This window comes from Epinephelus fuscoguttatus, linkage group LG23 (assembly GCF_011397635.1).
Source record: "Epinephelus fuscoguttatus linkage group LG23, E.fuscoguttatus.final_Chr_v1".
Lineage (NCBI taxonomy): Eukaryota > Metazoa > Chordata > Actinopteri > Perciformes > Serranidae > Epinephelus > Epinephelus fuscoguttatus.
Genome location: NC_064774.1, coordinates 13,093,071 through 13,118,743, shown reverse-complemented (window position 1 = coordinate 13,118,743; position 25,673 = coordinate 13,093,071). Strand labels below are relative to the sequence as shown.

The 25,673-nt window shown below is 38.7% G+C and overlaps 3 protein-coding genes across 4 annotated transcripts in view; 2 read left to right on the top strand and 1 right to left on the bottom strand.

Moving 5' to 3' along the window:
- Window positions 1-25,673, top strand: part of LOC125883686 (ubiquitin carboxyl-terminal hydrolase 47-like) — a 29,440-nt gene that overhangs the window by 2,326 nt on the left and 1,441 nt on the right. Inside the window, exons 3-10 of one of the 2 annotated variants that reach the window (XM_049568161.1) lie at window positions 1,002-1,107; window positions 23,007-23,119; window positions 23,247-23,317; window positions 23,399-23,527; window positions 24,549-24,644; window positions 24,755-24,883; window positions 24,972-25,091; window positions 25,184-25,209. In XM_049568161.1, coding sequence (XP_049424118.1) covers window positions 1,002-1,107; window positions 23,007-23,119; window positions 23,247-23,317; window positions 23,399-23,527; window positions 24,549-24,644; window positions 24,755-24,883; window positions 24,972-25,091; window positions 25,184-25,209 — 790 coding nt within the window. Of the gene's footprint in view, window positions 1-1,001; window positions 1,108-23,006; window positions 23,120-23,246; window positions 23,318-23,398; window positions 23,528-24,548; window positions 24,645-24,754; window positions 24,884-24,962; window positions 25,092-25,183; window positions 25,210-25,673 lie in introns of both variants that reach the window. The other variant, XM_049568160.1, reaches the window with a different exon arrangement.
- Window positions 3,353-4,895, top strand: LOC125883689 (ubiquitin carboxyl-terminal hydrolase 47-like). The gene is made up of 5 exons (XM_049568164.1): window positions 3,353-3,554; window positions 3,670-3,707; window positions 4,097-4,128; window positions 4,222-4,535; window positions 4,661-4,895. Exons 1-5 carry the CDS (start codon window positions 3,450-3,452, stop codon window positions 4,787-4,789), a joined length of 618 nt encoding a protein of 205 aa, XP_049424121.1. The 5' UTR covers window positions 3,353-3,449; the 3' UTR covers window positions 4,790-4,895.
- On the bottom strand, window positions 10,910-12,191 carry LOC125883690 (E3 ubiquitin-protein ligase ARIH2-like). Its single transcript, XM_049568165.1, has 2 exons — window positions 11,801-12,191; window positions 10,910-11,686 (listed from the first exon to the last, which is right to left on the bottom strand). The coding sequence occupies exons 1-2, from the start codon at window positions 11,885-11,887 to the stop codon at window positions 11,225-11,227; spliced, it is 549 nt and encodes a 182-aa protein (XP_049424122.1). The 5' UTR covers window positions 11,888-12,191; the 3' UTR covers window positions 10,910-11,224.

Sequence of the window (25,673 nt, the reverse complement as noted above, 5' to 3'; positions counted from 1 at the left end):
TGTGGATGATAGGTAGGTGATGATGCAGGTGTCACTGTGCAGATAAAATATATACCTGCATTTGGTTTCATCAAAATACTATTATGTGCAGTTATTCAAGTGACTCTTGAATATAAATATTAATTCAACATACAATGGACATATATATATATATATATATATATATATATATATATATTTACGTTACTCTAATTCTCTTGTTTATTCTAATGTATATATTGTAGTTCAATTTTCACACTTACAGCCTCAGCACAGTGACGATATATATTTTATTTTGATATTTTAATCTTTATATCTTAAGTGCTAGCGTTAACCACAGCAGCAAAATGCACTTTTTATTTTTATTTTATTTTATTTATTACTTTATATTTATACAGGTTTTTTTCATACTCTTCTTCTTACTTCTTATAATTCTCTATTCTTTACATCGGAGCAACTGTAACAGATTATAGTTTGCCCCTAATATTTCTGATTCTGATTGTAGTATTAGTGCTAAGGAGTGCTAAATATAGCAAAATAAGTTTAATTCTATGGGGGAAACATACAAAATGAGTACTTTAATTGACTGTACATTTCTGTTTGATGACGTCATGGTTTTCTTCCAAGCGTAATATGTCTGAAAATACACATTAATATGAATCCAACATATTGTAAGTGTAGATAAACTGGCCTGTTCATAAAACCCATTTGTACACAACATTAATGATATGGCTAACCATTACCCATGGATCTTCGTGCAGTCATGTGAGCTGGCTAATACTTACTGTACAATGAGATGAACTAGTTTTCTAACAGTCATGTACAGTTGAAACATATTAACCAACAAGCTGTATTATTATTCCAAGTGTATGGATATTCTTGTAAGCCACAACTGGAGAACCTTTAGGGTGTCGAATGTGCTCGGTCCGGCTCTGTGTGCTCTCCTACCACTCTGATTTGTTTGCACGTCTACATGTTAATGAAGATGGTGTAATGACACTGTGATTTTCTTTCCATTAAAGTAAGGCAGCCACAGGGAGGTCATTATGGTCTGTACAACCAGGGCGCCACATGTTACCTCAACAGTGTCCTGCAAGTTCTCTTCATGACACCAGAGATCCATGACAGGTTTGAAACCTTCATCTGTAGAAAATAGAAGCAGGAAGACAATTATGTCGAGTATTAACCAGACACAGTGATACAGCTGAGTGTATCAGGTACTGCTGTTTGGTGAGGAAACATGGTAACATTATAATATTTAAAAAGACGGTCATCATTAAACTCCCCTCTTCCTTAAGGTTGAATCCAAAATCACAGATCACAGATGAAGAGCTGAGAAACCTCTGTGAAGAACTGAAAAAAGCAACATGTGGAACCAAAAAGATCACGGATGTTATAGCGATCAAAAATGGTAAGTTGGCCAGTGACTATAGAAAACATTAAAGAGCACCATGAGGAAAAGTCACACAACAGCTGCGTTAATGTTACTGGCTTAAAATTTCCACATCATTTTCAGTTCGTCAGCAACGTGATGCAGCTGAATGCCTGGAGATGATTTTACAGAAACTCAGCCCACAGGCCTCTAAGGTGAGAGAATCTAGAATTTACCGGCCAAATGATCAGACACTTGTTTCATAATCAATATTTCTCTCTAAAGGTTTTTGAAGGACAGCTGACATACACGACTAAGTGCTCCAAACGCCACAGCATCATTGAAGAGATGAATCCATTCTGGATCCTTCCACTGTCACTGAAAGATACTGATGAATCAACCTACAGTGTGGTAAGCAGCCAAAGATCACAGTTGTACTTCAGTATTTCAATGCAGCGTCCACTGACTCAAAACTGATGGATAAAGCATCAGTTATAAGATAATATTGAATCATTAGTTACATCTTAAACACCATTTACTGTGTGGTGTTGGTGTGTTCCCTGTACCCCTCATTGTCCTGATTGCTCTCTTTTGAGGGATGTTTAATGTTGCCCCAGCCTTCCACACGGTAAGTCAAATAAGGTTGTACAAGTGATGAGTACAGAATGTGCAGTGATTTATGGTCCAGTATGTGTTTTGTTTCACTCTTTGCCAGCTTTGTTCTTACATAACTCATCTGAGGTTTCCAGTAGATTTTATCAACTAACATCACACCAAGAAATTTAGCTTCATAGACTCTTTCCACATTAACACTATCAATTGTTCCCAAACAACATGAATTTAGTTTGCTCAAATTTAAAGACAACATATTTATGCTAAACCATTGTTTTAATTTACTCATTTCTGTCGTGACCTCCTCCAAAAGCTGCTGCAGATTATTCCCAGAACAGAGAGCATTGATGTCATCTGCAAATTAAACAAATTTTTAATTTTCTGGACACCATACGTATGTCATTTATGTACAAAACAGTTGAGGACCTCATACTGACCCTTGTGGGACCCCAACAGTTATGTCTAGGCATGATGATCTGTGATGACCCATTTTCACAAACTGCTGCCCTCTAGTAGTATATCTTTCCAGTTTTTTGAGTAGTATGTCATGGTTTATGGTGTCAAATGCCTTTTTAAAATCTAGAAAAACTCCTACAACATAATTGTTGGGGAGGATGGCGGGCATACAAAGTTCAGGACTTTGACTCCAAAATTTCAGGTTCACGTCTAGACTCCTATCGTAGGTTTAGGCAACAGAAACACGTTGATTAAGGTTGGGGAAAGATGTGACTTTGGTCAGGCTCAATATTAATAAAAAAAGATAACAAAAAACAAAACAAACAATGAATACTGCATTGCAAAATTGCCTATAGCTGAAATATGCTGTTAGTTAACATTTCACTGATAAGTTCAGAATCAACATTTTTGCAACTTGCCAGGTACGTAATCAGCAAAATTCCCTCATTTGGTTAAAAGAAAACATAATTTGCTGAGCATTCCCTCAAAATATGGGTCATCAACCTAACATGAGTTCCACTGAAAGTCTGCCCAATTTGAAGAAATTTCCTCAAGGTTCTCTGGAGAGATTGCGATATACTTGAGATTCTCGCTTGCTTTACAGGAAAGAGGCTTTCAAATGATTTTCCAGCTTAAGTCATTCAGTGGAGACAACATGGTGTACTGCAACGAATGTGAAGAGAAAACAGAGGCGACCACTGTGAGTTTGCAAAAATGAACTATAGCTTGAACAAAGTTTATACTGGAATCAAATAAAGACCTTATATGTTTGTTTAATTTAAATTTTCTTGTGTTATTTAGGGATGTGAGATGGTGAAATATCCTCAGATTCTGACTCTACTCCTCAAGAGGTTTGACTTTGACTACAGCACCATGTCATATTCCAAATCACACCGCTGTGTGGACGTGTCACGAACGTTACAGAGACAGGCAAGGGGAGGTAACTTTAAATTTCTTTTGTTTGCTTTTAAAATCTTCATATACATAACAGTGTACTTTACTGTAGAACAACAAGTACAGACTGTATGGGATGGTGAATCACATGGGCGGTCTAGCAGGAGGACATTATACAGCCACCATCCTGTCCCATGAGGACAACACCTGGTATGAGTTTAATGACGATCACATCAACAAGGTGAGAATTAATTCAGCACATCTATTAGCATGGCATTTGCTCAGAACCTTCCAAAAAATTAGATATTGAATGGCTATTTGTTGAGTGTTCCTCTTGTCTTTGTTGAATGGTGCAGGTTGAAGAGCAACCCTTTGCACAAAACAGGACTTACAAGTATGTCTGATTAATTCTACTTAATCAAGTCTGACATAGTTGACAAAACAATCTCACCACAAAATCCATTCAGTACTTGTGCCAGAGCTATCTCACAATCTTCATCAGCAGACAGCTTGCCCAGTTTTCATGAAATTGTAGAGGTTCAGTTTTCCCTTTTTTTGGAGTACTTTCAGGATTTCTCTTTAAGCTGGTATGAAGGAGTAGCCCTTAAAATAGTTGAGAGGATCATGTTATATGATTAAAAACCACTGTTCATCTCCTAAATGGACCTACTGTTTCCGAGATCAAGAATAAACATACAGTCTTAAACTTGAGATATATTCTACTATTCATCAGGGAATGTTTACTAAATGGTCTCAACTTTGTTTTTCTGATTAAACAATTAGTTCCAGCACTGCATATCTGCTCGTGTACAGAGGTAAGATCTCAAAAGGAGCAACATCAAGAGTTTCTTGAAGCATTTACCAGCTAATTACTGTAATCAATATATTTATTTTCCTCCATTTTAAAGCCTCAAATGTGAGAGACAGGGGGAAAGGACGACAGGATATGGATGAACAAAGGGAACAAAAAAGAAAAAGGGAAGCTGCTGAGAGAGAAAACAGGTTCCTGGAACAAAATCAAGAGAGTCGAAGACCAATGAAAAAAGCTGTGAAGAAAGCAGTCAGTCTTCAGGTTCAAAAAGAAAGTTTAATCTTGGACATAAAGGAAGAAGATGCTCTGCTCCATCCCGAACAAAACACGAGGTACCCAAGTCAACAACGCCCGGTTGATCACACAACAGCAGAAAGGAGGAAACAAAGGCTCCAAGTTGAGGAAGGTGAGGTGAGAAAGGGTACAAAGCCTTCTCTTCTTGCTTTTAATGCATTTTAGTTCAAGCATTTGTCTAAGGAAAATAACTTATGTCTTACTTTACTTTATTTTACTTTACTTTACTTTACTCAGGTGAGAACTGTCCGCAACCCTGCAGGAATCCAACTGGCATCCATAAGAAAGCTCTTTTGATTTCTCTCGTCAGTATTATTGGCGCATTAATTGTGATAGTTCCTGTTTTAGTCATGACTCTGAAGAAATCTTAGCATACAGATGATTTATGTGAGCACTGAACAAAGGTTCAAAAATGTCCAAAATGGTTTCAAACAAACAGGCATTGAATGTAAAAATGTCTAATTTTATGAAATTTGCAGGGAGGATAAATTACAAATTGCAATTTGCAAAATTATGTTTTGATGGTGAAGAAATTTCTAAAGAAACATCAAAAAGATTTCTTGGAGTTTTAATCAGTGAGAAACTCACTTGGAAAGATTACATCAGTTTTGTTTGCAACAAGGTCATAAAATCTCTGGGAATTAGGCCTATTTGAAAAATTTGTCCTTTGTTACATTCATCTTGTTTTTTAACATTATATCACAGTCTAATATATCCATATCTTACTTACTGTCATATTGTCTGGGCAAGCATTGACCCCACATACCTTCATACAATTCTTCTGCTGCAAAAACATTTTATTAAAATAGCAACTTGCTCCAAAACATGTGCTGAAACTTCTATTTTCTTGAAATGTAATGTACTGACTATTTCTGATATTAACATTCTTCAAATAAGTACTTTTATTTTCAAAATGAAGTAAATGAACACTGATTTACCAGAAAGCTTTAATGATTTTTTACGACAGTATTCACTGAGATACCGTGGAGCCCAACTGTGGAACATTAACATGAACTGCCGTGCTATAGCTTGCTGATTAAATCTTTATGCTTCTTAATACATTTTACCTTTTTACTGAAATAATCACAGAGCTGTAAATAGCTGCGAAAGTCCTGCCCACTCACACCATATGTTTGACATAGATTATCGAAACTTTAAAGCTCCTATTTTTTCACAGTGTTGCATATGGAGGTGATACCAGAATAGGTCCCAACTTTTGTGATTTATTGCAGACATTTCAGAATGAGTGTATTTCTTGCAAAAACAATAAAGTTTATGAGTTTAAACATTAAATATTTTTGTCTTTCTACTGTATTCAACTGACTATAGGTTAAAAAAAGATTTGCAAATTTTTGCCTTTGGTTCATATTTACATTTTACACAGTGTTCCAACGTTTATGGAATTGAGGTTGTTCTTTAAACCAAGTAATTTTATGCTGTGGTTTTGCTGCTTTAACACAAATAAATGATCTGAATACTTATTCAAACCATGAGTACATTTTAATTTATCTTGATTTGACAGGAAAAACAATAACGTGATATTAGGAGAATGAACAGTTAGAATAAATGCAGACTGTAACACTGAGGTGAAAGTAAACATGACTTACAAAAACAGAGTAAACATAGTTTAAAATTTGACTATGATGAGTGGAAAAAAGAAATTAAGTCTCATGTCGTGTGAATGCTCCAAATTATAACTACAAAAACAGTCTTTGGCCCTAACTGTTACGTAACGCTGTCATGGGATTAGGTTTGTGTCTCAGCAACAGTTGTGATGAAGAACCCTTTAAAAAATGAAAATAAAATAGATTAGAAAATGTGTATTTTTATTCAGATCAACAGAGTTATGTCCTCTGCCACACAGGTATAGAGGTCTGTCTTGGTGCTACACCACTGGAGCAAAGGTCATATGGTTTTTTCTTCAGGCACGCTTGAGTGAACTGCAGACACACAAAACAGAACTTCACTTTGCACCGGGGACAGACCATGGTTTTACATTGTCTTTTGTTATGCTCCACCAGAAAACCACAGGTGGGACAGGCACGGATGGAGGGACAGCCAGTGACCCCCTTCACTGACTCAAAGATGATATCAGGACAGTTTCTCAGCATCTCTAATGGCTGACTGATGCAGCCATCATTTTCACAGTGGTCTAAACGTACAGCTGGAATTTTCACCTCCCTCAAACACTGCCAGCAGAGTAGATAAATCTTTTTTTTCTCCGCTGTGCACAGTGTGCAGCACACACTCAGATTGTGTAGATTAGTTCTCACCACACGACACTTGCAGCCAGGACACTGTCAGAGAATATGAAAAACAGAGTTAGATGTCTTTAAATTTATCCTTGCATTTGTATTTTCTGAGAGCAGTTAGTAAATAGTGTAGCCTAATTGAGATACTTACGAATTTGACATCCAAGTAGTTCTTAGCAGCATTGCTGAACATTTTCTTTTCGAAGTAATCCCTTTCTTCAGGGGTCAGAAGAGCCATTTTACAAACTTCTTCATACGTCCACTCAACATCACAGCCAGTCTGGCCACACACAAATCTGCACTCACCCTTAAAAAGTATAAAGAAAAGCAAAGAAAACCTTTTTAAGAGTGAAAGAATGAGCAAATTCTTTGAGCAACTTTGCTTACAATTCACTACAATTAACCTGCATCACATCAATTTGACCTGTCACTAAGCCCCGCCCCTTTGTGATGGTCCGTCAGCCTGGTGGAGCTAGCATCGAGCTTACACTGTAGCTAAGTGTACTCCCTGAGGAAATATAATCTAATTTTGGGGGAATGAAAAGCAAGAAGCAGCAAAAACAGGTCAAAATGTTAAAATCAGAAGCCAAAGCCTAACGTACAGATCACAGTGTAAAAGTGAACCACATGGTGACTGGAAAAGAAGAAAATGCAAAAATGAGAACAAAGGGAAACGTTGCCGAAATTCAACTACCTGCTGTGTGATATCACAGTGTGTGCAGACGAACAGTGTTATCTCCCCCCAAGCCACCAGCGCCTGGACCTCTGCCGGCTGATGGGCGGGGAGCTCCAGGGGAGGCCAAACACTGTTCACCTACACACACTGTGATGACACACAGCTGGTTGAATGTCGACAAAGTTTCCCTGCTTCCCTTCACTGGTTCCTGTACAGCAGGGTCGGTCTTTATCCACTGTTATAATCATTAAAAAAGCAAAAGCAGCATGTGTAATTCAGTAGACTGGTGGCGTGCTTGGTAGATGGGTATGTTACCAAGGAGGAAGTGATTCTTTCCTATATATTCCAATGGCTTTTTGTGGGTATACCCTGTGTACCTGCGTATACCCTCCACTACACCACAGGATACACCTTCAGTAGCTAAGTCAGCTACCTAGCTAACATTAGCTGGCTAACCCTGAATTTTTCAGGAATTCATTTTGGTTTTGGAACGGGAAAGAAACATTTATGTCCTTCCAACTTCTGTAGGTAACAGGTGTCATTATTACACGTGCCCCAAGCACAACGTTGGTTGAGCTCGAAAGTCTGACGTTGAAAGTGTAAAACAATTGCATGAGAGTCTACGGAGCACAGCTGGAGAGTTATCACACTCTTTCCGGAGCTGGCCAATGTTACTCTATGTTGGCCTATCTGTGTTGAGGGGCGGGACTTAGTGAAGGGTCAGTTTCAAGTTCGAACTTGTATCCTCACATAACAGCGCTTGTCTCAACTCACTTCACATAGGGTGAGGGTTAAATAATGCTGCAAGTTTAGACTAAATTTTGGCGAGGGGAAAAACAGCATGGCTATTTTCAAGAGCCAATCCTTGTGTGCTTTTTTTTTTGCTGTAATTCCACTTGTGGACACTGTGTGGCAGTGGCATACAAACAAGGCCTTATGTAGATGGGCAGGGAAATGCAGCCAGGTGTTGCAAAATGCTAGGTTTACACACTCAAATATCATTATTATGATATAAATATAGGTCTACCTCTTTAGCAAATAGAGACACCAGATGGTGAGAGACATCGGAGTGACAGCATGACCGCAGGACATCTTTGCTCTGAGAGACTTGAAGTCATGACACAAAACTATGAGACACACAAACAAGAAACGATGCGCAGTGTTACAGGGTACAATTAGGAACTTAAAATCCAATAGTAGGCAACAGTAATCCAACAGTATAGCTTTGTAAATGTAAAACTTTGCTACTTACAATCCATTTCATCGTCTCCTTGTACAAATGTCAGCGTGGAGTCCCAAGGGTCATAACATTTCTCTCCAGTTGTCCCTCTCCTGATGTCTTTACTCTCCTCCTCTCCATTCATGAATCTGCTTCTGATTTCTTCAAAGTTATGAGCCTTCTCTTCAGGTGGCAAACGCCTGCTTTGTTGAGAGTCATGACTCCTCTCCTCTAAATGTATGAACCTCCTTCTCAGGTCTTGGAAGTCATAACTTATCTCCTCTTCAGATTCTTCTCTGTTTTGCAGAGCCATCCCTCCTCTGTGTGCAGTGTTAGGGCTCCTCTCTGCCTGTCTTCACTCAGTGTATCCACGCTCTCCTCTGACAGGTGACTGCCCTGTCTGCACAGGTAAAGAGGAGGGCGGTTCGTCTTCCTTAAGTCATGTGATATTAAGGCGAGGCAAACCCTTTATATACTAAACCTGATATTGATGGGGCTACATTAGAATCATCTGTACCTACACACAGCCGACAGTCCTCACTGAACTGATGCAGCAGCCAAATGGTTATTCAGCTGAATGTACACGACCCCAAAGGAGAGGTGAAGGTCATTGATCTGTGCAAGAATGCAAAGGAGTTTAAGAATTTTCACCCAGAATCTGATGACTGGCCAAACACTTGCGTATTAAATACAATAATTGTGGTTGGAAAAAAAAAAATGGAACCATGTTTTATTTGCTTAAACTGTTTGCACATGTAAGCAAACATTGACACACAAAAGGCTGAGACTGATTAAAGTTGAATCCTACAGTAATTAAAGTTGGTGAAGGATCCTCTGAATCAGATGACAATCATTTTTGTGTTCTGTGTTTTTATAGGAGTGACTGAATTTGTTAAGAGGTGTTAAATGTTGGTACCAAATCAGGCTGAACCACAAAAACATGCTTTATATTTACACTGGAAATACAAAGAAACTCCAAATCATGGTAAACCATGACTGATGATGACTGACCATGAGTGTTTGATTTGCACTGAGGGAAGTTTTCTTCTTTTACCAGTTAGTTATTTGGACGTAATACATGGAACATGTGCTTCATTACTGTCAAGCAGGTGGTTTTCTATTTTTAGTCTACTCCTCCTTGAAAAGATTCAAAGTCAGTAATTAAATGCGTCAGTCACAGATGTTTCTCACAGTCAACACTGGCACTTGTAAACTAATCAAAATGATGGAGCAGCATCTTGAATTGGGTTTACCCTGTAACTACACAAGAGTCACTGTGGTCACCTTAATTACATCAAACCACAGAGAGACATATCCCTCTGTGGAATTATTCATAACCTTGGATACAAGGAGTCACAATGTGTTCGTGAGAAACACTGAATGTGACATGATTTATGTTAAAGAATCAAGCTAGTGTAATTAGCACAAAGCAAATTATCAATATAAAAGAAACAGAATAAGGGGTCTAGGAACAGACCCCTGTGGTACACCACTAAACTGTGCCATTTCTGATGTCCATAAATTAACATTTACATACAGTATTACTGCAGAGCACCTTAATATCCTCTTGTTTGAAGAATCAAGGATTTCTACAGAAGCTAGAGTTCTTCCTATGACTTCCTACTGATCAAAACACTTCTTGATCAGCAGGGGAAAGTGCAAGTACCTGAAAGTAGTTTGGCAACATTCTCTAAAAACAAGAACAAGGATGTGGTTATAATATTCAGTCAGTGATTGGAAAACAATCAAGTACAAAAATAATTGTGCTGCATGCTGGTGATGGGCAGGAACAAATATGTAGAATGACCTGATTCCTCTTGCTGTCAATTCCAAACCAAACATACTGCCTCCACACTGTATCTGACTTTAGGACTGTTCTCACCGTGGTTTGTTGTGTGCTGCTGTAGTTGCCAAAATCCAAAAATCAAACCGTTTTCATGTACTAATGTAATATCATACTCAGATTCATACTGGAAAAGACACTAGGACATAGAAAACTGCAAATTTTTAGCAAAGCAGAATGAGTTTTGGTAACGTTTAGTCATTTAAATTAGACAATTCCTTAGTTACTAACTTTAGATCTAATGCTGTCTGAGAGTTCCTAAAACATAAAATCAGGCTACCATAATATTTTCTATAATTTCCAGCATCAGTTTAAGATAATGGACCTCGTGCAGGAAGCGATATATGAACAAATGTATTCAAACCACCAGTAAATTTTTATTTATCTTTATTACACAGAAAAAACAATATTGTTACATCAGAACAATAAATAGGCTACATGATCACAAAACAAAACAACGATAAATCAATTAAAATTAAATTGAGTAAAGATATTGTACAGATCAGAATGAATGCATACTGTAACAATGAGATGACAGTAAACATGACTCCTACAGAAAAAGAATACACATAGTTTTAAATATGACTATAAATATTAATTCTGTAAATGTTCACTACAATTTTGGGTTTACAGTAGAAATTGTCTGTGTAAATGTTTAACTGTGAACAGAAGGAAGTGATTCTCATGTGACACTGCCCCAAATCTTACAAAGTAGCCCACAAAAGAGTGTCTGAGTCTGTAAGTCTTATATACAGCTGGCATGACTTCCTGTCTGAGTGATAAAAGTGATGATGATTATCAAGAAGAATTGCAGGATCATGTCCTCTGCCACACAGGTATAGAGGTCTGTCTTGGTGCGACACCACTGGGGCAAAGTTCATAAAATGAAGATATGTTTTCCACATCTGAACACTTTTCAGTGAGCTTCAGACACACAAAACAGAACTCCACCTTACACCGCACACAGTACACATTTTTACAGTGAGTTCTGTCATGCTCCACCAGCAGACCACAGGTGGGACAGGCACGGATGGAGGGACAGCCAGTGACCCCCTCCACATCCTTGAAGGTGACATCTGGGCAGTTTCTCAGTATTTCCAGTGGGTCTTGGCAGTCTGCATTCCCACAGCGGTCTGAACGTGGAGCTGGGCCTTTCCACTTCTTCAAACACTGCCAGCAGAACCGATAAGCCCTTCTTCTCCTCGCTGTGCACACTGGGCACTGGACACTGAGATCATGGAGGTCAGCTCTCACCACACGAGACTGGCATCCAGGACACTGAGGAGTGACGTTAAAACACAATGACATGTTTTTACATTCAAACGCTGTATTCACAACAAGCAAATAAGATTTCTCTCAACAGTTTTTCAATAATGTAACTGAGATACTCACTGCTTTGACATCCAAGAAAGTCTCTGCAGCGTTGCTGAAGATTTTGCTTTCAAAGTAATCCCTTTCTTCAGGGGTCAGAAGAGCCATTTTACAAACCTCCTCAAAGGGCCACTCAGCATCACAGCCAGTCTGGCCACACACAAATCTGCACTCACCCTTTAATATTATAAAGAAAATCAAAGAGAAAAGTTTCAGAGTGGGAAATGATTGTTTAATGTGTTTCTTCTATCAGCTAAGTCATATACTGTCTTTTTACTATTTAATCTATATTTTTAACCTACTATAAAGTTACTCTTTTATTACACATGCTGCCACTATGCACTTTGTCAGAGAAGTTAGTCACTAAAACATGTTTGAGTTTTATGATGAAGGGAAGGTGATGATGTCATTAGTGTACCTCATCCAGCAAAAAGAGACACCAATTGGTGAGAGACATCGGAGTGACAGCATGACCGCAGGACATCTTTGCTCTCAGAGACTTGAAGTCATAGCACAAAACTATGAGACACACACACAAGAAAAAATGTGCAGTGTTACAGGGTGTAAACAATAATCAATAAGAACTTTTTTTTAACAAAATGTTTATTGAAATTTGAATTATACATTGCTATTATGTCAGGAAATAGTGAGGAAAAAAAATAGTCACAGATTGGGAAACGAACATACAAATTATTAATCATGGCAACATGTACATCTGCATAAAGAGTCGCAAAAAAACCCCACCTTTAATCAATTGGTATAGCCAAATTATAAAATGAAATGACATAAAATAAAGTAAAATGAAATAGAATAAAGTGAAATAAAATGAAAGAAAGATAATAAAATCAAATAAAGAAAAAGAAAAAGGTAAAATGAAATGAAATGACATGAAAAAATAATATAGAACAAAGTAAAATGAAATAAAATGATGTAAAATAAAATGAAATGAAATAAAGTAAAAATAAAGTAAAATGAAATAAAGTAATGTAAAATAAAATGAAATGACATAAAAAAATAAAATAACATAAAATGAAATAAAATAATGTGAAATGAAATGAAATGAAAAACTAAAATAAAATGAAATAAAGTAAAATAAAATGAAATGAATAAAATAATGTAAAATGAGATGAAAAACTAAAATAAAAATAACGTAAAATGAAATAAAGTAATGTGAAATAAAATGAAATGAAATGGAAAAACTAAAATGAAATGAAATAAAATGAAATGAAATGAATAAAATAATGTAAAATGAAATGAAAAAAAATAACATAAAATAACATAAAATGAAATAAAGTAATGTGAAATAAAATGAAATGAAATGGAAAAAATAAAATAAAATGAAATAAAGTAAAATGAAATGGGAAACAAATGAAATAAAGTAAAATGAAATAAAATGAAATGAAATCAGTTTTGGCCAACTTCACAATTAAATCAGTACAGCACCTTGTGACTTTGTTAATCTATCTAATCTATCTGTCTATCTATACAGGGAGTCTTCCTGTTATTTTTTCCTTGAGTACATTTTCATTAACTTGTCTTGCCACTGAGGGAGGGTGGGGGCAGTGGTTTCAGCCAAGATAGAGTTATCTCTTTTTTTGCCACCAATAAAATAATATGCAGCAACTAAGCCTTCACATTCAATGGGCCTATACAGTCAGGTCCATAATTATTTGGACAATGATACAGTTGTCGTCATTTTGGCTCTGTACACCACCACAATGGGTTTTCAATGAAACAATGAATACCTGCTTAAAGTGCAGACTCTCGGCTTTCATTTAAGGCTTTTTTCAAAAATGTAGTGTGAACCGTGTAGGAATGACAACCATTTCTTCACACAGTCCCCCAACTCTAAGGGCTCATAAGTATTTGGACAAACTAACATAATCATCAATTAAACAGTCAGTTTTAATACTTGGTTGCAAATCCTTTACAGTCAATGACTGCCTGAAGTGTTGGACACATAGGCATCACCAGATGCTGGGTTTCTTCCCTGGTGATGCTCTGCCAGCCCTTTACTGCAGCCGTCTGCACTTTCTGCTTGTGTTTTGGGTGTTTTGCCCTCAGTTTTGGCTTCAGCAAGAGAAACGCATGCTCAATCGGATTCAGGTCAGATGATATGACTTGGCCATTACAGAACATTCCACTTCTTTGCCTTAAAAATGTCTTTGGTTGCTTTTGCAATATGCTTCAGGTCAATGTCCATCTGCACTGTGAAGCATCGTCCAATGAGTTTTGAAGCATTTGGTTGAATCTGAGCAGATAATGGTGCCCCAAACACTTCAGCTTTCATCCTGCTGCTCTTGTCAGCAGTCACATCATCAATAAATACAAGAGAACCAGTTCCACTGGCAGCCATACATGGCCATGACATAACAGTACCTCCACCATGCTTCACTGATGAGGTGGTGTGCTTTGGATCATGAGCAGTTCCTTCCCTTCTTCCTTCTCTTCTTCCCATCATTCTGGTAGTCGATCTTTGTTTTATCTGTCCATAGTATGCTGTTCCACAACTGTACAGGCTTTTTAGATGCTTTTTGACAAACTCTAATCTGGCCTTCCATTTTTAAGGCTAACCAATGGTTTGCATCTTGTGATAAACCCTCTGTATTTATTCTAGTGAAGTCTTGTCTTGCTTACAAGAGCAGCAGGATGAAAGCTGAAGTGTTTGGGGCACCATTATCTGCTCAGATTCAACCAAATGCTTCAAAACTCATTGGACGATGCTTCACAGTGCAGATGGACATTGACCTGAAGCATACTGCAAAAGCAACCAAAGACATTTTTAAGGCAAAGAAGTGGAATGTTCTGTAATGGCCAAGTCATATCATCTGACCTGAATCCGATTGAGCATGCGTTTCTCTTGCTGAAGCCAAAACTGAGGGCAAAACACCCAAAACACAAGCAGGAAGTGCAGACGGCTGCAGTAAAGGGCTGGCAGAGCATCACCAGGGAAGAAACCCAGCATCTGATGATGTCTATGTGTCCAACACTTCAGGCAGTCATTGACTGTAAAGGATTTGCAACCAAGTATTAAAACTGACTGTTTAATTGATGATTATGTTAGTTTGTCCAAATACTTATGAGCCCTTAGAGTTGGGGGACTGTGTGAAGAAATGGTTGTCATTCCTACACGGTTCATACTACATTTTTGAAAAAAGCCTTAAATGAAAGCTGAGAGTCTGCACTTTAAGCAGGTATTCATTGTTTCATTTAAAACCCATTGTGGTGGTGTACAGAGCCAAAATGACAACAACTGTATCACTGTCCAAATAATTATGGACCTGACTGTAGATAAAAAACTATCTATGCATGCTTTGAAAATGTGAAACTTAGCTACTTACAATCTAAAACATCTTCTTCGTCTACAAATTGAAGTGTGGAGTCCTGGGGATCATAACACTTCTCCTCTTCTTCACATATCCAGCTGCTGTCGTCAGAGTAAGAAGTCCACTCATCTTCATCAAGCTGCAGTGCGCCTCTGGGAGTCAGGTCTGAGAAGTCATAAACCCCCTCCTCTTCATGAGTCTGAAAGGCACTGACACCATTTCTGCTCTGTTTCTTCCTCTGCCGTTTGGTTGACACTTTGCCTCCCATGTTGCCTCCCTCACGCGCACCTGTGAAATGATGTCAGGCACCTGCGCGGAGCGAGGTAGCCTACTCCTCGTTTCTGCGAAGTCACGTGATTTAAAGCTGCCAGAGGTGACGCACGCCTTTTTTTCCTCTTACAAAATCTATTCAGTCAATTAGACTTGGATCGTTTATAACTGAGCTCACACACCTGCTAACACACTCACTCAGTCCTCGCACTGGTCTCACTGAACAGGCTCAGCGGCAAAATGGTGATCCAGCTGAAGGTGCATGATCCCAGGGGGCAACAGCACATCATCGAGGTGTGCGACAGGCAGGAGGACATGGAGAAGATCACTGTTCAGCAGCTGAAGAAGAAAATTGCTCATATGCTGAAGATGCGTAAGTTCAACATCTCTCTTCTTTATACATTTATAGATATATAATAAAAATACAAATGACTATTATCCTGTTAAAACTGGAATAAGTAACTTAAAAGAACTATTTTAAGTAATAGTAAGTAATTTGTTTTCTCACTATAAAGGAGTAATGATACATAATGACGAGCCTGATAGGTTTCAGGTCAATTAAAAAAAATTTGGTTTATGTGTTTATCATCCTGTAGCAGACATAACTTTGCAGGGTTGTTTTCTCTGGGGATTTCCATCAGAGGTCATGGCAAATACTCCCTGACTCAAGTCTCTTTGTCTCTGCTCAGACGATGACTTCCGGATGGTCTTCAGAACTGAACCTCTAGAAGAATCCCATCTGCTGTCACAGTTTGAGATCAAGCACATGTCCACCGTCCACATGCTGCTGATGGTGACCGGAGGCGCCTGATGGGATGAGGATGCTGAGGAAGACAGAGACACAGAGACTCTGCACTGCCACATTTACACCAGATGTATATCATGATTTATAAAACAAATAACATTTGATTGTAAAACAAACAAACAAACAAATAAAATGTATTTTCTTTACAGATTTCATCTGTGTTTTTTATTTGCTGGGCTATATCTATTAAAAATGTATGTTAAAATGCCCTCCAGTGGAGAATAAGGGCGCCTGATCAGCCTACATGCTAGAAAAATATACCATAGAAGAAGTTTGTTTGTACAACAGTTTTACACTTTAATCTAAGTCACGCTTATCTTATCTTATCTTATCTTAAATCTTGTATCTAATATCTTATCTTATCTTATCTTGTCTCGTCTTATCTTAAATGTTATGTCTAATATCTTATATCTTATGTCATCTTATCTTGTCTTGTCTTATCTTACCGTATGTTATCTTATCTTATATCTTTTATCTTATCTTATCTTGTCTTGTTTTATCTTACCATATGTTATTTTATCTTATCTTGTTTAAATCTTATATCTTATCTTATCTCGTCTCATCTTATCTTACCGTATCTTATCTTATCTTGTTTTGTCTTATCTTAAATCTTATATGTTATATCTTATCTTATCTTGTCTTATCTTATCTTGTTTTGTCTTGGCTTTTCTCAACTTATCTTATTTTACCTTACTGTATGTTATCTTATCTTATCTTATTTTATCTTATCTTACCTTACCGTATGTTATCTTATCTTATCTTGATACGTCATGTCTAGTCTCGTCTCGTCTCGTCTCGTCACGTCACGTCACGTCACGTCTTATCTTATTTTACTGTATGTTATCTTCTTTTATTTTACGTGTGTTATCCTATCTCGTCTTGTCTTGTCGCGTCTTGTTGCGTCTTATCTTACATAATGCAAAATGCTCCATGGCTGTTTAATGCAGAGACAGAAAGACTTAATTGGATATTGTGTGAGACCTGTACACTTATGATTTCCTTGTTGGCTGAGTGGCAGCCTTTTTGAAACCAGTTTTGCAAAAACAAAAGAAACACTTTTAGCCTCCCTCAGTTCTTTAAACAGAGCTCAGTGTCACCCAATATTATTATGTTATAATTCCGCAAGACATGACATACATTCTGACATTACATTTCTAACAATAATTAGGCTATCTAGACCTATCTTTACAATTTAGTATGCTAAAAAAAGAAAGAAATGGAATCAAGCTCCCTGTGTGGTTTGGTTAAAAAAAGATTCAACACAAAAAGGTTGTATAATCATTTCAGATGCTGATGATTGATTGATGAGTGACATCATCACAGTATGATTGAGACATGGATAAAGCTACATGCACAGCAAACGTAAAGTTCTGATTAAAAAATTATTTCATTTATTTCTGTCCTGTCATTGAGTTTGATGGGTAAAATGACCCCAGCTGGCACCCCAGTGTTTATCCACTGTTGACTCAACGTCATGCACCATGGTTGAATCACTGTTGAATTAGCCTATGTTTTGATTTTGAAAGATGAATCAAAGTTGAATTTGCAAAGTTGTGTCAAAATTGTTTCAGATCTTTCTGAAATTCAAATGTTGACCATCAGAATTAAACATGGTTTCAATGTTGTTTCAATGTTGAAACAAAAACTGACGTCATTTCAACCACATTTAAACGCTGAAGGTCGGTTGTGTGCCAACTGGATGGAGTCTCTCCAACAGAAAAGTACCGAAAACATGTTTGGACTGTGGAAAGTTTTGTTGTTTCACCGGTTAATTCACTGGACTTAAAATAACGACTGCAACCAGGGCCAAGTGACTGCTCTCATTGTGTCAGTCACAGGATGTGTTACAGGCAGGTGCCAGATCCACAGTGAACACCCTGATTATTAATTCTATAATTAGTAGCTGCTAAAAAAGAGTCACCTCCTCATGTGAAATGAATTATTACCGAATGTATTGACAATGTGTTGTCGTGAGAAACACTGAACTGAAAGAGAAAGGATGAGCAGGAGAAACTGCGACTAATTGTAGTTACACTCTGTCAGCAGGGAAAGACACAAGGCTATTTTTAATACTGATAATATCAATGGTTGGAAATCAAATCAAGGATGTAGTTGCAGCTATACAAATATATAAATATAGACAGTGCAGGCAGTGGTTGCACTGGGGCCTGTGAGATGGGGGCCCCGTACAGAGAGCGGGCCCTGCAACAATGTGTTGGGTGGAGATTATTTGTCCTATAGGGCACTTTGTGTCTGTGAAAAGTGCTTTATAAATAAAGTATATTGTTATTATTTATTTGCTATTTATGCTGTTGAAAAGGCAATCCATTCTGTGTCTTTTTTTGTTGCAAAATAGTCAGTACCATCTCTAACGACATTATATGCTTATTCTAAATTAAATGCATAAATTATCATTGTCTTTGGTATTTTTTTGTCATACACAGATACAGTGATGATTCTATTGAAAATAAAAGAAAAAAAAAATACAGTGCTGCCTTGCGCCTTCCTCAAAACAAAAAAACCCTACCTTAATAATCCGTCAAGTTATTGGCGAGGCTCGTAACGTGACGTAGGCTGAGACAACGAGAGCCACATCCTCCACTCAGCCTTACTGGTGTCATTATGTGATGGCAGCTGTCTGTGAGTATTATCCAGATTTCTCTCTAATATTTGTGCGCTGTGTTTGACTTACTAAGTTTTGCATCTTTTGTTGTTGCAGATTTTCTGTGATAATATTAACTTCTGAGACTGATTCCTTTGCGACACTACTGTCAGTGCTTGTCCAAATGATGCAGGCAGCAGCTGTGTAAAGAACAACTAAGGTTACTGTGGAATATTTAGTTCACGGACAGTAGAGGGTCTGATGAGGTTAAAGAAAGCACGGAGATTAAAGGAAAACTAATTCAGACAGAGATCCAACCGACAAACAAATGTATAAAAAATGATATTTTAAACACAGGAAGGACTCGTATGGTAAAGTGGCACGAGCACGGAAACATTAACGAGATTATAATCAAATCTAACATTAAAAATCAAATTAAAAAACTAACTCGACACAGTTTTGCTTCTGTTTTTACTGCATTACTTCTTGTTGGGAGAATCATTTAGTTGTTTTTGATGCTGAATTTTCTGTTGAATATCTAAATGTTTCCTGTGGTGTCACCTGTTGAATACAGCTGAGGAGTGAGTATAATTAATTGGCGAGATAGCGCCCCCTCCTGGACCAGGCTGCATGCCACAAACCAGGGGTTCAACAAGGGATTCCCAACTTCCTGAGAGCCACTTTCACAAAATGACAGAAGGCCAGGGGCCAGTTAATGAACAAACATTAATAATATTTATCAGTATGTATAATAAATGAATTGCTTGTTTGCAACCGCTCAACATTCACTGTCCGTAGTTGCCAAGAGGGAACTACTACTTTCTCTTGGGTGAAAGTTGTGGTGTGTTGGACCCATCCATCAACCCTCCCACCTGCCCCACTTGGACTTTTGCTGCCTTAACTTCCCTTGTGGTCCTGCTGCATTTCCGCCGTAAAACTATACACCGGTAAGCATCTTGCCAATATTAAAGGATGCCTTTTTTCGTTGGTTTCTTACACTACAAATTGCCCAAGCACCGGATTCCGACAACTTTGGGGCGAGACCATGCTCGTTCGATGGGCCACCCAGCACCCTATTGTGGGCCAGATTCAGCCCACGGCCCACAAGTTGAGTGTCCTTGCTTTAATGTCTTTAGTGTGGCTTTGCATTGCAGCATGGACATTTCACCATTAGTTGGACCACTGACTCCTAACCTGGGTCCCGACCTCCATTAGAGGTCACCAAAGCTTTATGGAGGGGTTGTGAGGCCTTCTTAATTTTAAGGTCGTGCAGACCTCAGGTTTGAACAAGAGATGTAATGAAAAGGGATGCAGATAGATGTGACAGTGAAGGAGGTGGATGATGAGGACGAAAGAGACATCCTGTAGGAGACGAGGGTGCATGCTGTGTGATAGGAAACAGGCCTATTAAGACTTTAAGATGTGTTTGTCAGAAACACAAATCATGCCATAAAAACCTGGTAAAATCTACTAAAACTGGAGCCACAGATACCAATTTGCAACACTGAAACTGATTTTTATATTTTTCTGCCTAAAGATAATAAGTGTTGAATTTACCGCATAAGAAGACACAAACCAAAATAAGTGAAAACTTGTTTGGGCTGGGGGAAATTTTGTTCTTTTACCTGTGTATTCATTAGACTCCACACACAGAACCACTGCTTCCTTAATGCCGTCATTCTGGGATTTTTCCTTCAACTCCTCCTTAAGAAGATGATGTTGAGACACTGTAGTTTGCCAAGTGAATGCTTTCATTCTAAACTGATGAGTCGAGCAACAATGTTTGTCACATTACTGGCATTTGTATGGTGGAGCAGCATCTGATTTATTACCTTGTAAGCATGCCACGTTCACTGTGAACACCCTAATTAAGTCTTGAACAATGAGCAGCTGCTACAAAAGTAACACAGAGAAGTGAAAGAGAAAGTATTTTGGTCGGTGGGAGAGGCTGTGAGCACCTGGGCATAGATGGGCAACATTCCCTTGGCACAATAAATCATAACAAGGATGTGGTTTTAATATTCTGTCAATGATTAGAAAGTAATTGTATCATTGGATGGGAACAAACTAACAACTTGTTGCATGACCTCATCTTTCGACTCGTCAGGCCGTCAGTTTCCTTGATTCTTTCAAAGTAACATCAACTTGTCAGATCTTACAGTGTGCTAAAAGCATGCTATTTCTGATGTGCTAACACTGAACGGTAATGCCATGGGAATGGTACAACACCACAAAGTGACATTTTTTCCTTCAACAACGAACACACACAGTTGGTTTTAGGCAACAAAAACACGGTTAGGTTAAGGCAACAAAAGCAAGTGGTTAGATTCAGGAAAAAATCTATGGGAAACACTGCTTTCTTGCCACATCCACATACGACGTGCAAGGTACCCTGGGTGTGTTGGTTGGTGACATACATTGCCTTATTTCAAAATACGTTCCTACGTTGGTACAACACTGCAAATTGATGTTTTTTTTCTTCAACAACTAATGTGTGTTCGTGCAACAAAAACATGTGGTTAGGTTTAGGAAAAAAGAACAGGGTTTGGCTTTAGAATCTTACAGGACACAAACACCTCTCTCCTGGGTGAAAGTCGGTGTTTGTTGGACCCATCCACCAACCCAGTCGGACTTTCGCTGCCTTAAAGGATAACTTCGGTATTTTTCAACCTGGGCCCTATTTCCCCATGTGTATGTGTGCGTATGATTCATAGGTACAACTCATTTTAAAATTGGTTCAGTATTGAGGGAGGCGGATGCAGCTGGCAGCCGCGAGGTAGATATGGGGGCAAATGCGTCCCGTATAAGTTTGCGCATTAAAAGTGCTTTTTTTTTTGCCACTGACCGGTTCAGACCGCCAGTGCTATCTCTGTAGATAGCATACTAAGTGTTTCCCTTACCCTTCACTTCCTGTGGGCTGTGTATGATGTCATGTCACGAGAGCTTTGCTTGTTGCTTGGTTAAAGGATGCCTTTTTTTGTTGGTTTCTGACGCTGCAAGTCACTGCCCAAGCATCAGATTTCGACGACTTCCAAGTGAGACCAGGCTCCTAAGAAAGGGAAACCAGGGTTCCAAAAATGAAAAGAAAGACAAGAAATCAAACTGATTCTGTAAAACAAACATTTCAAAAATGTATGAGAGAGACATGGATCAAGAGAGGAATGGAAGGAGGTCCACAGGAACTGCTTATGCATAGGGCCCAGAATTTGATGCTACTCCCCTGCCTATTGATTACATTGTTTGTACAGGAATCAAGTGCAAATGGAAGTTTAACTTCGTTTTTGTTTTTTTTTTACCTGGGACAGAAGCTGTGATCCATGATCAGTCTCGTCTGCAAAAGGCAAGAAGAAAACTCTACAGGGTAACACTACATTTTCTTTTCTTCTTTATCAAATATACAAGGTGCTTTCTTAAGTTTAGACTGACGTGGGATTGAACTGTTTGCCCTGATGTGAGACAGAATAAGACTTTCTTGTCTTCAGGGGGAGATTAAAGAGGAAAGATGTTCAGCTTCAGAAAACGAGCCCTGGATGATGTGGAAGCAGGAGCAGCAGAGGAGAAGAAACTAAAAGGTAGAAAGTATTTTGCAGGCTCCTTGGTGGAGAGAAAACAAAATGCATGGATGGATAGATGGATAGATAGATCTGCCCAGGTGTGCTGCACTGCTTACAGTTGTTGCAGATCTAAAAGTTAGTGGTGATGGTGTGATGACACTGTTTTTCTTTCTTCTAAAGTAATTCGGCCACAGAGACTTCCTCATGGTCTGTACAATCAGGGCGCCACATGCTACCTCAACAGTGTCCTGCAAGTTCTCTTCATGACAACAGAGATCCATGACAGGTTTGAAACTTTCATCTGTAGAAAATAGGAACAGGAAGACTGTTATGTCAGGTATTGACAGGGGACATTGTTTTATTGATAATCCGTCCAACAGAGAAAGCAAAGATCACAACTTGAGCCAGACTTGATTACCACATTCACAAAAGTCTGTCATGTGTTTTTGAATATCTCAAAGAGGAAGGACCATGACGCTTTTACCTGAACATTAATATATCTGCTGCTAGTGTCCAAAGTTTTACGTTCAGCTCTTGTTACAAGACTGTTCTGACCTCAGATGACATATATTGCAATCAAAAGATCAAGCTGGACCATCTTCTTTTTTAGACAGCACTCAATGATGCAAAGGCTAAAGGTGACAGTAACTAAACTCTCCTCTTCCTTAAGGTTGGATCCAAAATCACAGATCACAGATGAAGAGCTGAGAAACCTCTTTGAAGAACTGAAAAAAGCAACATGTGGAACAGAAAAGATCACAGAGATTTTGGGCATTGAAAATGGTAAGTTGAGCAGTGAAGAACAAAAAAATATTAAAGACCAACAGGAGGGGAAGTCACTCAACAGCTGTAGATCCACTGAGATGCTTTGGTTGAGTTATATACTGGATTCTGATTTATACGTTTTCAGTTCATGAACAACGTGATGCTGTTGAATGCCTTGAGCTGATTTTACATGAGGTCAGCCCACAGGCCTCTGAGGTGAGCACTTATTAAACCCATAACAGAATATTCCAGCCAACTAATCAGAGAGCTCTGTTATAAGTGCTATTCTATCTCAAGGTTTTCGAAGGACAGCTAGCGTACACAACAAAGTGCTCTGAAGGCCACAACATCAACGAGGAGACGAATCCATTCTGGACCCTTCCTCTGTCACTGAAAGATACCCATGATGATACAACCTACAGCGTGGTAAGCTTCCCCTTGTTCTACTGTAAATAGTTATTAAAATAAGGTTGGAGTGGTAAAGGGGGGAATACAAAAATTAAATAGTCCAAATGTTGAAACAACAGTAAAGTACAATCCAACAAAAACGTCATACTGTTAACTAACAGTAAAAGGGTCTATAGCAACAAAATGTCTGACTGAAGCCAACTACCAGTGAAGGACTGAATAAATAAATAAAGAAAGAAATCATAATGTAATTGAGCATAGCGTTAGTTTAGGCAGGACACAATGTCAAGCTCAGCTCACATCCCAGCTACATCGGCTGATCTCAAACAGCCCAATCAACTGATGGAGCAGCTGATTGATGGAGGGGAGTCAGCTGATAGATCACATGATTCCTTTCTATGCAACCAATTGGTAAATCTAATTCAGGGCGCCCTATTTAAACTGCTCTGGCCTGCCTACTGTTGCTGCTTCCTCTGCAAGCTGCTCTGCAACCCACCTCCACCCCAGCTCCTCCTTTTGCATGCTTTGTCTGACTTATCAATGTCATCTCTGTTTGTCATTGATGCTGCTCTGTTCTGGTCCCAGGGGTTCTTTGCTGCTGCTCTACCTGCTTTAGGCTTTCCATGTAGGCACATGGAAGGGCAGGGAGGTTTGGTCTCTCTGCTTCAGGCTTTCCTCGTTTGCACGTGGAAGGGCAGACAGGTGTGCTCTCTCTGCCTTATGGCTTTCCATGTAGACGAGTGGAAGGGCAGGGAGTTTTGGTCTCTCTGCTTCAGGCTTTCCTCGTTTGCACGTGGAAGGGCAGACAGGTGTGCTCTCTATGCCTTATGGCTTTCCACGTAGGCGGGTGGAAGGGGCTTTCTGCGTAGGCCTGAGGAAAGGCAGAGGGGCCCCAGAACAGAGCCATACCGCCAAATATAATACTGCAAATGGAAATAAAGTTTTCTTTGGCAAAAGTGTTCCTGACTGAAATGTTTTTACAATAATGTGAGATTGGTAATCCAAGTTGGAATGTATCACACCATTTGTGTTTTTACAGGAAAATGGCTTTGAAAGGATTTTCCAGCTGAAATCATTCAGCGGAGACAACATGGTGTACTGCAATGAATGTGAAAAGAAAACAGACGCAACCTGTGTGAGTTTTCAAACACTGACTGTAACCTGGACAAAATTTATACTGGAATGAAATGTACATTTTGTATGTGTGTGTTTGCAATACGTAATAATGTTTCTTGTGTTATTTAGGGATGTGAGATGGTGACATATCCTCAGATTTTGATTCTACTCCTCAAGAGGTTTGACTTTGACTACAGCACCATGTCATATTTCAAGACGAACCGCTGTGTGGACGTGCCACGAACGTTACAGAGAAAGGCAAGGGGAAGTAACTTTAAATATGTCATGTTTAGTTTTAAAATCTTTTCATGTAGCTGACCATGTTTTTCCATTGCAGAACAACAAGTACGAACTGTATGGGATGGTGAATCACATGGGGGGTCTCAGAGGAGGACATTACACAGCCACCATCCTGTCCAACGAGGACAAAACCTGGTATGAGTTTAATGACGATCACGTCAGCCAGGTGAGAATTCAACACATTACTTTGCATGGCATATATTCAAAACTTACAAAAAAATAAAGTCTAAAAAACCCTTGTTTTGTTGAATGGTGCAGGTTGGAGAGCAACCATGGACTTCCAAGTATGTTTGATTAATTCTACTTTATCAAGTCTGACACAGTGGACAGACTCTCACCACAAGGTCCTTTTAGTTGCTGTTAAACATGCTACGGTGACCAATGGTGACTGTGTGGACAGAGTTTCACACAAAGCTGTAAGAAAAAAGGAGGACTATGGGAAACTCACAGCAAATGTCATGCTGTTATGCCACCCCGCTGATCTCTATAAAAAGGTATGATCATGGAATGGGGGGACAATGTTGTCTCTCCTTTAAGCTGGAGGTAGTAACAACGCTAAAATGATGTCTGTATAAAAGGGACAGCCTGCAGGTCGAGAACATGGGTGGCGCAAATGTGACATTTTGACGTGTTGTGTATGTGACCCATTGCCGGGAGATTTTGAAAACAGCTGATAGCAGTTAGCGGCAAACTCGAAGAACAGCAGCAGTCGAATGTCTGCAAACTGGGGACAACAAAGAGTTCTGGG